The 17,247-nt window shown below is 30.8% G+C and overlaps 1 protein-coding gene across 4 annotated transcripts in view; it reads left to right on the top strand.

Moving 5' to 3' along the window:
• LOC143063325 (GTPase-activating Rap/Ran-GAP domain-like protein 3) overlaps positions 1 to 17,247 on the top strand; it is a 244,878-nt gene that overhangs the window by 187,600 nt on the left and 40,031 nt on the right. For all 4 annotated transcript variants that reach the window (XM_076235403.1, XM_076235402.1, XM_076235404.1 and 1 more), the window contains exon 3: positions 12,798 to 12,875. In XM_076235403.1, coding sequence (XP_076091518.1) covers positions 12,798 to 12,875 — 78 coding nt within the window. The remainder of the gene's footprint in view (positions 1 to 12,797; positions 12,876 to 17,247) is intronic.

Below are 17,247 nucleotides of genomic sequence, written 5' to 3'. Positions count from 1 at the left end.
TAAAGTGGTGTTTACTTTACAAAAATATACTTATATGTCGGTATTTAAATAACATTTTATCTTTTATTGATCCAATTTTTTTTTTTGAAATATGTAGTCTAAATGTTAAAAAGTACTGGTGTTAGAAAAATGAAGTATAATTACCGTATTTTTGAAAGATTTGTTTATTATGCAAAGACATACATATATTGTCGGTATCTATTAACAATTAACATTGTATCTTTTCTTGGTCCAAATTATTCTTTTTAACTATGTAGTCTAAATGTTGACGGCAAATGACTTATAATCTCTGTTTAATTTATTCATAACTGGCATTGACTTGGGATGAATTAGAGATTATATACAATTGCCCTTTGTTAAAGACAACAAAACTCCACCTTACTGGTCTTTTTGTCATGAACATGGGTTTACACATGAAATGAGTGAAATGTACACTTACAGATCTTCAATTTTAGAAGATTAAGCTAACTGTGAGTTACGTGTGCAACTTAATTGATGTGATCTCTAAATGTTGAGATTTTATATTAATATATAATGTTGTTATGTTTTACATGAATGTTGACTTGTTTTAAAAGAACATTAATTTTTAACTTTGATATTGTCCTATGTGTATTTTATTTAATTGTACATTATTCATTGTATGAGCTCTTAGACGCATTTGTGGGTACCCTACCTACAAGTGCCCCCGTTGTAAAGGGGTAGCTTCTTAATAAATATATATATATATATATATATATATATATTTATTAAGAAAAGGAGTATAAGATTGTTACAAGAAACTGTTTTTTTTTTATTGGTTATTAAATACCAATTTATTTTTTAGACAGTACATTTGCACTAAGAGACGAATGCTTATCAAAAACATTGAAACACTATCTAACATCGTATATACCAATCTCGGTAGATATCAAGTATATTGAATTATTGCGGTCACATCATTATGTCTTTGAAACCGACCCTTCACGCTAAGAAATTCATTTTCAATTCTACGTGGTACGAAGATATTGCCACACAACAACTATTATAGATCATAAAGTAAAACCACACCTAAACAACAAGTGACTTTTGAAATAATGTTTTTCAACAACATTTTTTTTATTATCGAATTGAATGTAAAAAAGATAAATAAACATGACTAGTTTGCTGTAAAAAATATTAATCTTTCTAAAGTAGATATAAACAGTAGATTTAATTGACAGTAAAAACCAAGAGATTATTCATAAAAACTGAAGATTGAAATATCAAGTTCCATTTTAGTTTCATAGCTTTTCATTTTGTTTTAATACGTTTTGGATTTTCAAATGTATTGGCCACGAGCATCGCTGTAGATACTCGTAATTACGGTTGTTTTAAAAACCACCTAAAATTCAGAATATAATTAGGATTATGTCAAAGAGAAAACAACCATAGAGCGTGAAACAGCCGAAGACTACAATTGGGTCTTAAATGCAGCGAGAAAATCCGACACCGTAGCTGGCCCCCTAAATAACTATGTGTACTTATTCTTTTGGACGTCATACTAAACTCAAAAACACATAAATTGAACGAAATTAAAAAAAATATATATATACAAGACTAACAAAGATAACAGTCTCCTGTTTTGAGACAGACACAAACATGCGGCGGGGATAAACAAGTTTTGTGAATCTCAACCCTCATCCTACAATTTTAGCCAGTATGGAAAAGAGAAACACACAGCAATAAGCACAGTAAAACTGACTTTAAAAGAAATCCTAGAACGAAGTAAGAATAGGTAGCATAAAAAGCTGCGCAAAGTGACAATGATACTTAAATTATCAAAATCAAGCACAATTCCTCCCATTAAGGGTATAATACAAATCATCATAACATATACGAGAAGAACAAACCCTGTTTCATGACAAAAACTGGTTTTAGAGTAAATGTGTTTATATCCGATGCAAAGACCCTGTGAGTGAATCAATATTAATACCAAAATATGCCATTCTTAATGACCTGACAACAGTATATTCCTTCTGAAAAAGTCTGTTTAAAGTTTTGGTTAGCTTTTGAGGTGAATGTCGACGTTTTTGTATTTTGTAAGGAATATTACCATGAAGTACTGAATGTGAAATATCTGAACGTTTAAGATGTCTGCATGTTGATTCATTTTTACAAATGATGTCCTTGTACTGATGATAACATTTAGTAAATGTTTTGACAAGTTTGTGTTATCAAAACCCTATGTGTAATAAATGTTCAGTGTAGCATTCATAGATTTCTTTCGTTAAAATCAAGATAGTTGTTACATACGTATGCGAATCGAATAAGATGAGATATAAAAACAACATAAGATAATGACAAGGGAAAAAATAAAGAGCTAATAATATGAAAAGAAAAATCATCTTTTAACAAATTCTTAGGTATTTAACTTCCTGTTAAAGATATTGATATCAAGATCCAGGAAAGGGCAGTGTTTATTATTATCATAATAACTAATTAGATTTTTTAAAGTCAGTTCGTTGGGATAAATCTTTTAAGTATGCATACTGAAGTCGTCATTATATAGAGCCAATAATATACTTACAATTAATGTTATCTCAATGAACTAATTATGATTCATTGTAATTTGTAAATCTTTGGATTGATTCCAGGAGTTGTACTCAATACAGAATCTGGTCATTATGATTAGGTTCACGATATAATCACTTTGTTTCGGTATTTACTCTTTTTCAGAAGAAGACCCAATATTATTTGGTTATAAATATAGTCAACAGTGATTAACTGATTTTCGAATAAAAACACTTATCAAGGTGGTAATAGAAAAACGGAAGGACTCCCCTTAACTCCAAAAAATACAGAACTGGTTATGTCGGTAAGGTCATCGTCAGGTCTGCTACTGTTCATTTGTAACCGAACCACCATGCGATTCAACAGTCAGACTTAATGACCTTAGTGAGACTGTTGTTTTCGGGTGTCTCCAAAGACATGTTTTACTGCAGGCCATCACATTTTCAGAAAAGTTTTAAATTCTATTTGACTATATCAGCAAACTGTTAAGCGTCAATATATTTACATTTACTAGGTGCATATAAATCTGAACAAAATCAATTTTCGGATGATTGGGAACGGGTACGATATAAACATTGTATACAGTTAAATATGCCTAATGCTGTACTTTTTTAACGACTCAACAACTGTTGGCCTAATTCGCACCAGATAAAGTTCATACAAAAGACAAGTGTCACCCTTCTTCAATCAGTATTATACAATTGTAGTACTGTTCTCGAATGCACTACATACAGTTAAATTCTGTCACAGTTTACACCTGTCCATTATATCACATATCTATTTTTATCTATATCAACTGAATGACTATGGCTGCAGGTATATTATGATATGTTCCACCGGTTTTCACGTATATATAAAAGTAAAATGACAAACAATCTGAAAAGAAAAATCAAATCGGCAAGTCCTTTATCAAATGGCTAAATAAAACACGTAATGATATTTGAATTGTTATACGCATATTTCGTTTACTTGGTATTTCTATTTAGTAAGCAACAATTCCGTGAAAAAATGGTCAATCAATCGTTTTGACTTCCTAAACAAGAAATGTCAGAAATATTATATTTAGCGTTGCCATAAAAGCGCGAAGTTTGGCTAGCCGCAAAACCAGGTTAAACTCACCATAATTTCTTTGTTATTTAGTTGTTATTTAATAGTTCGTTTCATGTGTGTTGTTGTTGTTTTGGTTGTTGTTTCCCTCTTATAGTTGATGTGTTTACCTCCGTTTGAGTTTGTAACCCGGAGTTGTTTTCTCTCAATCGATTTATGACTTCCGAACAGCGGTATACTACTACTGTTTATTTACCATATGAATATCTGGTTAGTGACACTCAATCGTTCATTGTAACATTTCTCTATAAAACGTCGTTTTTCGAGTCTTACTAATATTATGAAGTAGACCATATGTACTCTATCTGCTGATGACAAGTCGTTGCAATATTATTATTATTGATTGCAAAAAAACTTAACCTTTATTGTACTTTTATACAACAACGAAATTGAGCTTGGTACAACTTAAGTTGTGGTCTAGTTTCAGTACTTCGAGAGCATATTAAGTCATTAGTTAATACAGCGCGCATCAAATAGATATTGTTCTAGAAAGAACTCGTTATTTGAACGAACATGACTTTATTTAGTTTTCAATACAGTAGATGATTTTTTTCTGTGTTTACAAACCAGATGCTATTGCAGCAGTAATCGTTACATGACACGCAAATAAGTACGTTGATTATGTTTAAACCATTAACCCTCTTTACAAAATACTTCCACATGGAAGTAAGGAAACTTTATGTGAAGACAACCAACGACAATCATATACGAACTAAAAGCTTATCGCCTGGATATCAAGGAAATTGTTCTTTTAGAGGTACACATACTTTTAAATGCCTTTCGTTATAGGAAATGATAATTTGAAATGTCTAACAAAACGAACACGTTGTTTTTAAAATGTTTAATACATGTTTTGTAAATGACTACGAATGTGTCCCAGTAACAAGCAAAACCACCAAATTACTGAACTCCGAGGAAAATTCAAAATGGCAAGTCCTTAATCGAATGGAAATATCAAAAAGTTCTAACACATCAAACGAATGGATAACAACTGTCATGTTCCTGACTTGGTACAGGCATTTTTCTGATGTAGAATATGGTTGGTTAAACCTGATTTTAAAACTATTTAAAACTCTCACTTGTATGATTGTTACATCAAATTCTGCTATTCCTAGTTCTCTTACCATTTCCAATCGGATTTTAATTTCCGTGATAAGCACAATCTTTTCAACTAGAAGAACCAATTGGAGCACATGAGTTCATCTTTGGGTTATTTTGTGTTTTTAAATTCTATATTTAAACATTAATAATTCAAAGTGGAAAGTCCTTAATCGAATGGAAATATCGAACAGTTCTAACACATCAAACGAATGGATAACAACTGTCATGTTCCTGACTTGGTACAGGCATTTTTCTGATGTAGAATATCGTTGGTTAAACCTGATTTTAAAACTATTTAAAACTTTCACTTGTATGACAGTTACATCAAATTCTGCTATTCCTAGTTCTCTTACCATTTCCAATCGGATTTTAATTTCCGTGATAAGCACAATCTTTGCAACTAGAAGAACCAATTGGAGCACATGAGTTCATCTTTGGGTTATTTTGTGTTTTTAAAATCTATATTTAAACATTAATAATTCAAAGTGGAAAGTCCTTAATCGAATGGAAATATCGAACAGTTCTAACACATCAAACGAATGGATAACAACTGTCATGTTCCTGACTTGGTACAGACATTTTTCTAATGTAGAATATGGGGGATTAAACTTGGTTTTAAAACTATTTAAAACTTTCACTTGTATGACAGTTACATCAAATTCTGCTATTTCTAGTTATCTTACCATTGCCAATCGGATCTTAATTTCCATGATAAGCACAATCTTTGCAACTAGAAGAACCAATTGGAGCACATGAGTTCATTTTTGGCTTTTAAAATTTTAAAATTTTGAAATTCTATACTTAACCACTGAAAAGCTCTTCGAACAACAAGGTGCTCACTCACAGACATTACATAGCTTACGATTCCTTATACCGTTAAACAATTTTTTTCAAATTATTTAAACAGGCCATATATCTGTAATTGGCCGTCTCAAAATCAAATGGGTTATAAGTGTTCATATAACGATAACATAACGTCATTGGTTGAATTTCCACTGTAGGGTCATTTTATCCAACACGCTTTTCGAAAATATTAAACTGAATGTAAGTTATATTCACAAATTGTTGTCAATAAATTGAATTATAGCAATTGTTAAACGAGTGAGAGGTTTAGCTAGCTTTAAAACCAGGATTAATCCACCACTGTCTACTTAAGGAAACGCATGTTTCAATCAGGAATATTTGTTTGATATGCTTGAGCTTTTGATTGTGCTATTCGATAAGGGACTTTAAGATTTAAATTTTTTCTTGAAATTCAGTACGTTCGTAATTTTACTTTTTCCTAAATGACGAACTGAGCAATCCTCAAAAGGGATAACCATTGATTGAAAAAATATATATAAAGGATGTATCATTATATGATAATATTGTTTCGGAAAGATTATTTTCTATTTCCTTTTGTTTCCAAAATACCGAACTATTACATAATAGATAATTCTAAATATGAAATTTGAAAACACTTTAAAATTGGTCTAGACAGATCTAGTACAGGTAAATCATGCATCTGATTGCCTGAAATAATAACAAAAAAAAACTTAACAGGGAAGTTGGATAAGCCACAATGAGGAAACAACCGAAAATCATATTGGACACTACCCAATCATATTCATGATTTTAAACAGTATTTGTTGATTCTAAACTAAGTAAAAAACATTTTAGAGGCAAGTTATATAAGTAAAATTACAGACATGCATATATTAAAAGCTGCACTTGATATAAGTCTGGAAACAAAACTGTTCGTTTCTTCCCACAACAACACAGAATGATATCGTTGTACTACGGTTCCGTGGTGTGTTTTCCTTAATATTGCAGTGTTTGGTAATGAAAGTATGGAACCTTGTCAATGATTATCTTATTTCAAATAAGTTTGTTATTTTAAGGAATTAGGGTTGATGACAGACATTTAAGTTTTGTTTTGTTTTGATTTAAACTTTATATTTATATACAGTCACTGGCTAATTTAAAGATACCAAATGATTAAAATTAACATTGAGCTTATTAGTTCTAAATTTTCAGATTAAACTTCTGTTTTGATTATAGTTGCTATCAATATAAAACAAATGTGGAAAAATAAAATGATATGTGGTAAGTGAAATGCCTAATATTGCATGTAACTAGGATTTCCCCCTCCTAAACAGTAAAATAACAAACATACCGAACTCCATGGAAAACGCAAAACGGAAAGTTCATTGTCAAATGGCAAAACCAAAAGCTCAAACACATCAAACGAATGGAAAACAACTGATTTGATAATGGAATTTTCTTATGTAGAAATTGGTAGATTTTAAATTGATTAATAACTAGCTAACCTCTTACTTGGATGACATTTGCGTTAAATGGCACTACATTGATATGAACGTGTGAACAAAACAAACAAAAATAATACGTGAAAATGACAAAAACAGAAGTACAGCAGTCAACATTTTGTTACACTCTTAATCATTATAAAAACAAACAAATATGTCAACAAATAAAAATAGAAATGCATCATGTGAATTATTTCAGAATTCAGGGCTTTATTAACACAAATAAACATATGTTCCTTATACATATAAGCTAAATGGTTCCACAAGCGTATAAACAAAAATGAAAAACAAGAATTAAAAAAGTTTGTTGGCAATGCAATAACCCAATATGTATAAGGATGTATGCTAAGATAAAGCATAGCAAATAATTGATAGAATACATTGTGTATTCAAAGAAAAATAACCATCATGAAGCTGATGATTCCATCTCATCATGTGAAAACCATGAGGTCAATTTGCATTAGGGTAGTGTGCTCACAACGAGTAATGTCAAGCTATTGAAAATCACTAGTCTGAAGAGTGAATCCTCTTCCAATTAAGCTGAATTTATTTGATCGGATACCAATTAGATTAGGAACTGCCTTATAACATGCATAAATGTGAAACTTCATAAATGTTTTATGCATGTCTCTTATGTTAATTTAGTTATATGAAAATTAGGTAGCATGTAGTTTTTTGCTTTATTAAAACTTGAATTTACTAATTTATCAAACCTGAGCCGACCCTGTTTAGTGGTAAAAATCTAATGAATCGAATGACTTTAAATGCTTAAATCACTGCACTAAAAAGATAAGGCTTGCTAACTGTTTATTTATTTCTTCAATTAAATGTAACACAATAATTTAATAATGCACTTCCTCATTTTGTTGTGATTCATTAATGACTACTTGAATCTGATTTGTTATTATTAAAAGCAGTGGTATCATATGTTACTATCCGATAATACACTTTTCTTCTCTATATCAAATTGTTCTATTTTTCATTCCAATACAAATTCACTCCTACTATTTATAACAACGGACATTCCATGTAGATTTTCTCGTTATATATAAAATATTAAGTTGTTCGTCTAATTCATTTGAGATTAGGAAAAGCCAGAAGCAACTAGAATGTCCCCCGCATAATTTGTCAACATGATCTTAATTTGCTAAGATAAAGTATTTGTTGACATTATCTGTAAACCGAACTCAATGTTTTCAACAGTGAAAATTGACCATTACACTGTAAGACGTATAGTGATTTATATAATTTTACTGTCCATCTAACCTTCAGCATTGTCTGTAATCCGATAGATTTATTACCCATTCCATTATAACGACTTTATATCTGTTTTTTAATAAAATTGAGAATGGAAATGGGGAATGTGCCAAAGAGACAACAACCCGACCATAGAGCAGACAACAGCAGAAGGTCACCAACAGGTCTTCAATGCAACGAGAAATTCTCGCACCCGGAGGCGTCCCTCAGCTGGCCCCTAAACAAATATATACTGGTTCAGTGATAATGAACATCGATATCATAAGCTTACACATACTCTGATGTCATAAGGAATTTCATCTTCTTATTCCATGGTTTTCTTTTTACCATCAATTACATCAACTTATCAACTAATAATCCTTAAAGTTAACGAAGAAAATCCAAAAGGAACAGTTCCTTTGTTTTCGTTTTTGGTTATAAAACTATTGTTTTTTTTTTTGCAATTGCCATTATAAATTCTAATGAAATACAACATTTACATTTCATTGAGCTTCATCCTCTACATGGATGCACTCAAATTTGAATATGGATTATTCTTTAAGCACGCAATTTGAAAAAATGCGTAGGATCACATTTCGAGTTATTCCTTTTAAAATGAAATTTTGAAATGATAAAAGAATTAGTAAGGGAATTATGATCATCGTATATTACGCATTAGATTTGTGGTCACTGTGTATTACGTTTTAGAATAATGAATTCTGTTTATCATTTATAAGAGTTGAGGTCACAGTGATACCAGTTTCCGTGAACACGACACGTGTTTTTAGAATGTCATTCACATGGTTCATTGGCGTCAAATATCTCGATACAAAAAAAAAAATTAATCGTTGCACATTTTGTCATGTTAGGGATTTTATAGCTTACTTTGCAAATGGCCTTTTCTCAATGTCGAATAGTGATGTCCATATTTTCATAGGATTTTTGCTATAATAATTGTTCCTGTGTTTTTCTCTTATAGTTGTTGTGTTTACCTCTGTTTAAGTTTGTAACCCGAATTTGTTTTCTCTCAATCGATGGATTTTGATCACCGATATACTACTGTTGCCATATTTTTTATATCTAAACCAATACTGAACTTACATTTAAAATGTTGGTAACTGTATAGCTCGCTATGTGTTTTGGGTTCTGCTCATTGTTGAAAGCCGTTCGGTGACTTATAATTCATAACGTTAACTTATTTGGTCTACCGAAAAAGGTGGTCGCATTTAAATTGATACCACATGTTGTTTTTCAAATTGAAAAATAAACTCAATTGCATTCAGTTAAAATATACTATACTACTGTACAGCACTACAGCAATATCTTGTAACCTGAAAGTAAACTCGGTGATTTATTGTCCATTACATTATATGCTGACACTTTATCAGGAAATTATAATTTAGATAGATAAATATTCTATAGCTTTTCTCGAGAAAAAAAATGAAAATAAGAGATGCGCCTAATCCATCAGACTTTATCTGTGGGAAAATGAACCCCATAGTTTATTGGTTATCCTTAATTTACTCGCGGGGTCTTTCAAGTATGTATGTTATAATGTTATCAACCAAGCTCTAATACCGAGAACTAATCAGCACTGGTATCGTCCACGTGCCAGTAATGATGTAACTTCTAAAAATAAGATTTATGCAACCAAACATTTTTATGTTTTTAAATTCAGCTTAAAAATGTTTTTAAATTCAGTTTAAAATGACATTTGAAAATTCCTGTACTAAGTCAGGAATATGACAAATGTTATCCTTTCGTTTGATGTGTCTGAGTTTTAATTTTGCCATTTGATTAAGGACTTTCCGTTTTGAATTTTCCTCGGAGTTGAGTTTCCTTGTGATTTTACTTTTTACATATCAAATGCAATAAACACAAAAGAATCAGGTTGCTGATGAAAATGTATAAATCCCTTTACAGAACACTAATCAATGTTATTTCATCATTGGAGAGAACTGGGTTTACTTTAATTTTAAAATTTGCATGCAAATATGAAATAAAGTATTTGTAAGAACACTGTAGAGATTTGTATATCGTGAACAGTGGGTTTCGGACATTATATTTACTTGGTTGATTATAAGTAACTACACGACTTTCCTTTTTTAGAAAATTGTCTTAGATTCCTGTTGATTCGTTTAAAATTCTTAATGAAGAAAGAAATAAACTATCAACAGGCTAGAGGGAATCGATTTCATCAGGTTGTTTCTTTATATAGAAGTCGTTTATGTTTTATTCATTTTGTTTTATGCAATGTTTTTATCAGTCAACAAAGCTTTGAATTGAATAAAATCTATTAAAACAAAAATAAACTAATTAGTCGCAGATAACATTTCTAATTCCTGTCTGGTGCCGTCAGATTGGCATAGTTAATGTTGTTTACCAAACTAGAAGTTTGGATACGGTAAAATAATCTTTTTGTGCAGTATTCAGATGATTATATAGTGTGACGTCAATTTTTACTGAACTAGTACAAAATTTTATTTAGGGGCCAGCAGTAACAACCTCCGGGTGTGGGGTTTTCTCGATGCGTTGAAGACCCCATGGTGACCTTCGACTGTCTTCTCATTGGTCGGGTTGTTGTCTCTTTGACATATTCCCCAAATCCATTCTCAATTTTAGTATTTATTTCGTTTCATGATGGTACAGCTAAGTCGAAACGTATCAGTATGAGTTTCCTTCAGCACAGCACACCTAGAGTCTTGCTCAACCAGCCATTTGTCTTAAAACTAAGAAAAATTTAATTCAATAAACTTTAACAACGTTTCACTAGCTTAGATATCATCTGGGAAATGGTCCTATTGCCTCGGGATAAAATAGTTTGAGGCTTATAATAAGACAATTTAAATGTCTAAAGATGGTAAGGGTCTTTACTTAGCGTTGCAAAGTTCAACAGAAGAAGACAGGAAACTATGGGCTATTGAACTAAAGACTCCAATATTTTGTTTGGAAAACAACTGACGAGAAATAAATTTGGAATTGCACATTAGGTACATCAAATTAATTTAGGTATCAGGAAATTTTGTTTTAAATTGGATTGCAGAAAAGCAGAATAAGATTGAAAATAGAAATGGGGAATGTGTCAAAGAGACAACAACCCGACCATGGAACAGACAACAGAAGTCTTTTGCATTCCAAATCATAAGAGGAGTCAAATCTAATTAGCTTAGTACCACAGTCTAACAACCCCTTCTCTAAATAACAGTTTAATAGGCACTTTCATATGTACAATACGGTGCAAATTTGTTAATTTAAAGACTGATAAAAACGGTGTGCCGATAAAAGAGAAATAAAGAAAAATTTCCATTAGAAAAATCTGATTACATTAACGGTACCAATGTTATGTTCCATATAATAATACAACTAGGAGAACACAAGAAAATCCACTTCGTTCGTTTGAAATTAGTCTGTTAATTCACGTGTAAATATTTTGCATTTGCGTTCTAATTACGTGCATCAGATAAATTACCAAAAACAATAGCTCCTTTGCAAACATGTAAAAAATATATGCATAGAATATATTTGTTAGAACATGCGGCTACTAATTGAAGTTTGATGTAAATAAATGTTAAAATTTACATTTGTTCTTTGTTTTTAAGTAAAGCATATTGTTGTTTTTACAATTTGTACTTGAACATTTTCATGAGAATGTTTGTTGCAGTCGATTCACATCTCGTATTATTTTGGAGTTAATATTCAAATGCAGATCAAGACTTTTAGAGGTTACAGGCCCCAAACTAAGTAATGTCTGGAGTGCGACATGAAAAAGTCAATGCATTTACCATAATGTTGTGCCATTAAATCCGCCTCTGATGTTTGAAAAGCTTAGCTTGTTAGCATGCAACAGTATAATATCCTATCAGAGACCTGCATAACATATAATATTTTCTCTGGTACTACCGTAACTTTTTGTAATATAATATTATAAATTTATTTTGAATATGACTTCTGTTAAGATGTATATGTGAGAATAAATGAGTAAAGAATGATTATCAACAGATACTCTAAATCTGTTCTCAACATTTTTCTTGGTCTCAAATAACATTATTTATATGAGAACAGGAAGACGTTATTTCAATAACACCAGATACATTAAATCATTCTACGCATTCTGTTTTGTCCTACATAACTTTATGTAAAACGATGTCACTTATATTATACATTTCTATATGCCATTTAAAAAAGTGGCAAGAAACGAATACAATGAGACATTATTTCAATATCACCAGATAATCTTTCTCAACATTTTGTTTTGTCCTATTTTGATAAGACGACAATACTATATACAATTGTATAAATCCTCTTTTTAGAAGTAAATATCGTTCATTTTAAGCTGTTTTATTTGTTGTAGCACAGAGCAATTTGATTTGGCATTTCTAATAGTTCAAAATAGATTAATTGCTACATGTTTGTAGACCTGTCTTTTCAATCTTTTTAATTATTTTTTGTTTTCCCTAATTGTTATAAGCGGTTAAATTTTGCAAGTATTTATATAATGGCTTGTATTTATTTTGTCAGTTATATTCTGAAGATGGAGAGGGAACGAACACAGCAGGAAGATTCCGAGTAGAAACTGGTGAACATGATGGCGATGAGGTAAGTCCGGCTGTTATACAGGTACTCGCGAAGATCGTATACACAATTAGAGAATAAACATACTCCTAGTATGAACCAGATATTGGGAGCATATTTAAGAGAGAATCATTATATTTAATCAGTAGTGATAGCAAAAATAAATAAATAATCATATATGCTATGGGAGTTTTATTTTTTGCTCCGATATATGATTTTTACAAGTCAAGATTTTAACGGGTTTTAGTTCCCCGCAGACTTCATAATTATAAAAAGTATTTGTTTGAACAAACATGACAACCAGACAGCAACCATACCCCCAAATAAACCAAACATTCTTGATGATAACACACGGTTTTGTTGTTTTTCTTCGGTAAAAGGCTGTACCAAATCAGAGATGGCATTTGTTTTCCTTACGTGCCGTTGGTTGATAAAATGTCATTTTGTCAGTTTTTATGGATCTCCTCGGTTTGAATTTACATTTGTATATTGAATTTCAGTATTTTTGTTACGATAATTAAGAATCTTTACACAATGCTTGCGTAAATAAGGTTGTCTTTTGATTGGTGGGTAAAATTCCACTTTCAAAATATTCATACCATATCACCAGTAACTCTGAGGAAACCAGTATACCCCAAGTAAAACATTAACATAAAAATCGTGCACATATTTTGATATGAACTTTAACAGCATCCGCTTGTATTGAAAACAAAGCATGTTCCATGACATATGTTTTTTATAGTTATATTTTGAATGGTCAAATCTCATTAGAATAGACCTCATTGTTTTTCAAACAAATCTAGAAGGCTATGCTCTCAGTAGTCACAATGACTTTCATCTTCTTGTTTCATTTATAATAATTGGTCTGCCTTAGGCTATTATACGCTGAAAGTCTTTGAATGATAAAGTTATGTGGGTGTTCTATTAAACAAAACACGTTTTGCGATCTATTAAAGTATTTTCTCAATGGTTTAGAGACATTCAGGGACAAATAACTATTGATTTTAGATAAATTTCTATAGAGAAAAAATATTACTGATTCTTCCAACATAACGAATTTTCAAGGTCACTCATAAATTGGTAAAATCAAGTTATAATTAGTATTCATTAAGATGTGGTAGAATTATTAAAAAAATACTGTAGTTTTAGTTTTATTTTATTAGAAAAAGACGACATAATGACAGAATGTATAAATCTACATGTATTTATGCTATCTTATGATTATATTGCAATATATCTGCTTGGAAGAATTAGCATGTATACTTATTCCATAACTAAAACCATGGCAGTTTCTTGCAGAGAACGACATAAAACGTCATTCACGCATTCGCTAAAATTTGACTCTGATATATTTTTGTATCTTAAAATATATCACAAATATTTTGACATGTCAGAATTTCAAAAATACTTTATAATTTGGAGAATTTCACTTTCATGAATACAAATTTAATTTGCAAGTAGACGCGAACGAAATTTATGGCTATAATAGGAGGTTTCATATGTGAAAACAAATTGCCAACCTTTACAATGTAAACGTTGGGCCTCTGTAGCTGTGTAGGCTAAATAATTCAACTACGGTATCACTAGCCTGTCAACATTGATGTTGTGAATTCGAAACCCAGTTGTTTTATTTTGAGTCACACTTTATGTTTCTTTCCTCTCGCACTTTGAATGTATTCGACAATTTTATTGTCATTCTTATTTTTCCTAAACTCTGATTTTCTGATATATCAAAAAATCTAACTTAAACTTAGACTTAAACGTCGATATGTCTCAATAAATGGAAATCATGAAAAGAAATATACGACAAAAGCTAAAACTAAGCCAAATTATGACCATAAAAAGTAATGCGGATTTCTAATTGTCCCTGAACTAAATAATTAGCTTAATTACAAGTTCACTACATTTTATTAATACTTTCGTATACTCTGTTAGTTTCACTGTGATCCTCTAGCCTCTCTTATGGTTCACTTAATCTGTGTGCTTATTTCTATAAGATCTTTGTTTCAATGGTATTTTCCTAATTTCATTCAACAAATTCATCAACATTGTATCACGCTTGACAAATTCAACAAAGTGAGTTTGTGTTATTTTTTTTAACATATATTTCTATCATCAATTGCTATTGGAATGACAAATGCATTTGTGTCGAAATATTCTTCTCATGTCTTCAAAGATATGAATGCATTTAGAAAGATTTTCAGAATCTATAATTTATAGTTTGGAAATCCTGTTTTTTATCTGGTACATGTTACCCAGTCTTTAGGGTTTTTTCTATGTCGGTTTTGTGTACACGTGTTTGTCTTTAGGTATATTTTTTTGCCATGACGTTAACAGTTTATTTTCGATTGATGAGTTTGAATTAACCTTCACTTTAGTATATTTCGCCTCTCTTGCTATGTATGTAGAGGAACTATAAATCAACTACCTACGTGATGCATTAATATCCTATTTGAAAAAAAAAAATATACAAAAAATATCCATAGATAATTTTAAAACCGCTCAGATGTCATGTTGTAACTTACTATAGTACATCATTTATGACCATCTAAATTTTAACGTCACAAATGTCTTGTCTTACGTTCAGCAATATCCGCAGGAAATTTTAAAGACGAAAAAATAACATTAACATGCAATGAAATGTCTTACATACATTATTTTATGATCAGCCAAATTTAGAAATTATTGTGATGTGAAAAACGAGAGATGTTTACAATTTCATCGTTTCCTTTAAATAAAAATATCATTAACAATGATTGAATTGACCTTTTCAAAAAGCATCTTTGAAAACATTTTTCAGTTTTATTGCTTGTTTTGGTGTTGTTGATTTCCACTAAATTATAAAAAAGAGCGTCACGATGAAACCCGTCAAAGTTCTTCGATATGAAATGTCAAATAGTCGCATTTCGTAAATAAACTTGTTGCCAAAAAAAAAATAATAAAAAAAATGACTACATGAAAAGAATATAAAGTGGTTTTACAAATTCTTTTGATTATTTTACATGTATGAATTGCAGCAAAACGTGAAAAGAGAATTGATTTTCTATTGTTAATCGTTTCAAAGGTAGTAGCTCTTAACAAAATGTCTTGATCAGATTGGTAGTACTATAAAGTCACAATTGTTCAATTTTTTTTGGAGTAAAACACAATGCAAGATAATTGGAGTATAATATAAAAGGTAAATTCACAAAAATACTGAACTCCGAGGAAAATTCGAAACGAAAAGTCTTAATCAAATGGCAAAATCAAAAGCCCAACAAACAAAACGTATGGATAACAACTGTCATCTTCTTGACTTGGTACAGACATTTCCTTATGAAGAAAATGGTGGGTTGAACCTGGTTTTAAAGCTAACTAAACCTGTAACCTGTATGACAGTGACATCAAATCCAATTATATTGACAACGATATTTAATTCACCCGTTATCAAACATATCCAAGGATACCAATAGATTGATGTTATATGTCGTCTTGATATAATGTTAAGTCTAAGCTCAGCAACCCTGCAGCTAATCAATGTACTTGGTTCCATTCCAAAGTAACTTATTGTTATATAGATATAAGAAGATGTAATATGAGTGCCAATGAGACAACTCTCCAGCCAAGTCAAAATTGATAAAAGTAAACCACTATAGGTCAAAGTGCGGTCTTCAACACAGAGCCTTGTCTCACACCGAACAGCAAGCTATAGAGTACTACAAAAATTACTAGTGAAGGACCATTTAAACGGGAAAATCAACGGTCTAATCTTTATAAAAAAGGAGAAACCCTATAAACCATATCAACAAACAACAACTACCGAACGTCAGATTCCAACGTATGTAGAGTGAAACCCATGCACCTTGTTTAAGAGTTCCTGTCTTCCTGAAGTATACATTACATCTCCTTTTATCAAGTGAATACAACAGTTAGACAACACAATGTATACTATATTGAGTGACCAAAAGAATACCGAAGAATCAATGTAACAATGAAAAATTCGAAATAACATGGATAAGCAGGTCTTCAAAAGGAGAATATATTAAATATGTATAGGCATTTTGTACGAATAAGTTTGCTGTTGTTTTGCCACGGCGTATCTTATTTTTCTGACAATTATAAATGTTCACAGTGAAACCTTTAAAGAATTATATAGAATGGCATTTGTACCAGGAAGTGAATAGATAAATAAATGAACTGAATAAAGCATATCGCTATGTGGTAGTTAATTAGATCTTAAACACATTAAAACAAACATTTGAAATGAACCGTGTAGGTACAAGCCAGTATTAATGATATTTAAAATTGTATCTCAATGTCAGAAAATATCAATGTTTTATATGATGGAAATGTTAAGTCGGCATTTACCGGGCCCTTTAACTGTTTCGTGCGGAATACAAAAAAAAATCCTAAATTG

This window comes from Mytilus galloprovincialis, chromosome 2, assembly GCF_965363235.1.
Source record: "Mytilus galloprovincialis chromosome 2, xbMytGall1.hap1.1, whole genome shotgun sequence".
In the NCBI taxonomy this organism is placed as follows: domain Eukaryota; kingdom Metazoa; phylum Mollusca; class Bivalvia; order Mytilida; family Mytilidae; genus Mytilus; species Mytilus galloprovincialis.
This window is presented reverse-complemented; position numbering and strand designations above follow the sequence as displayed.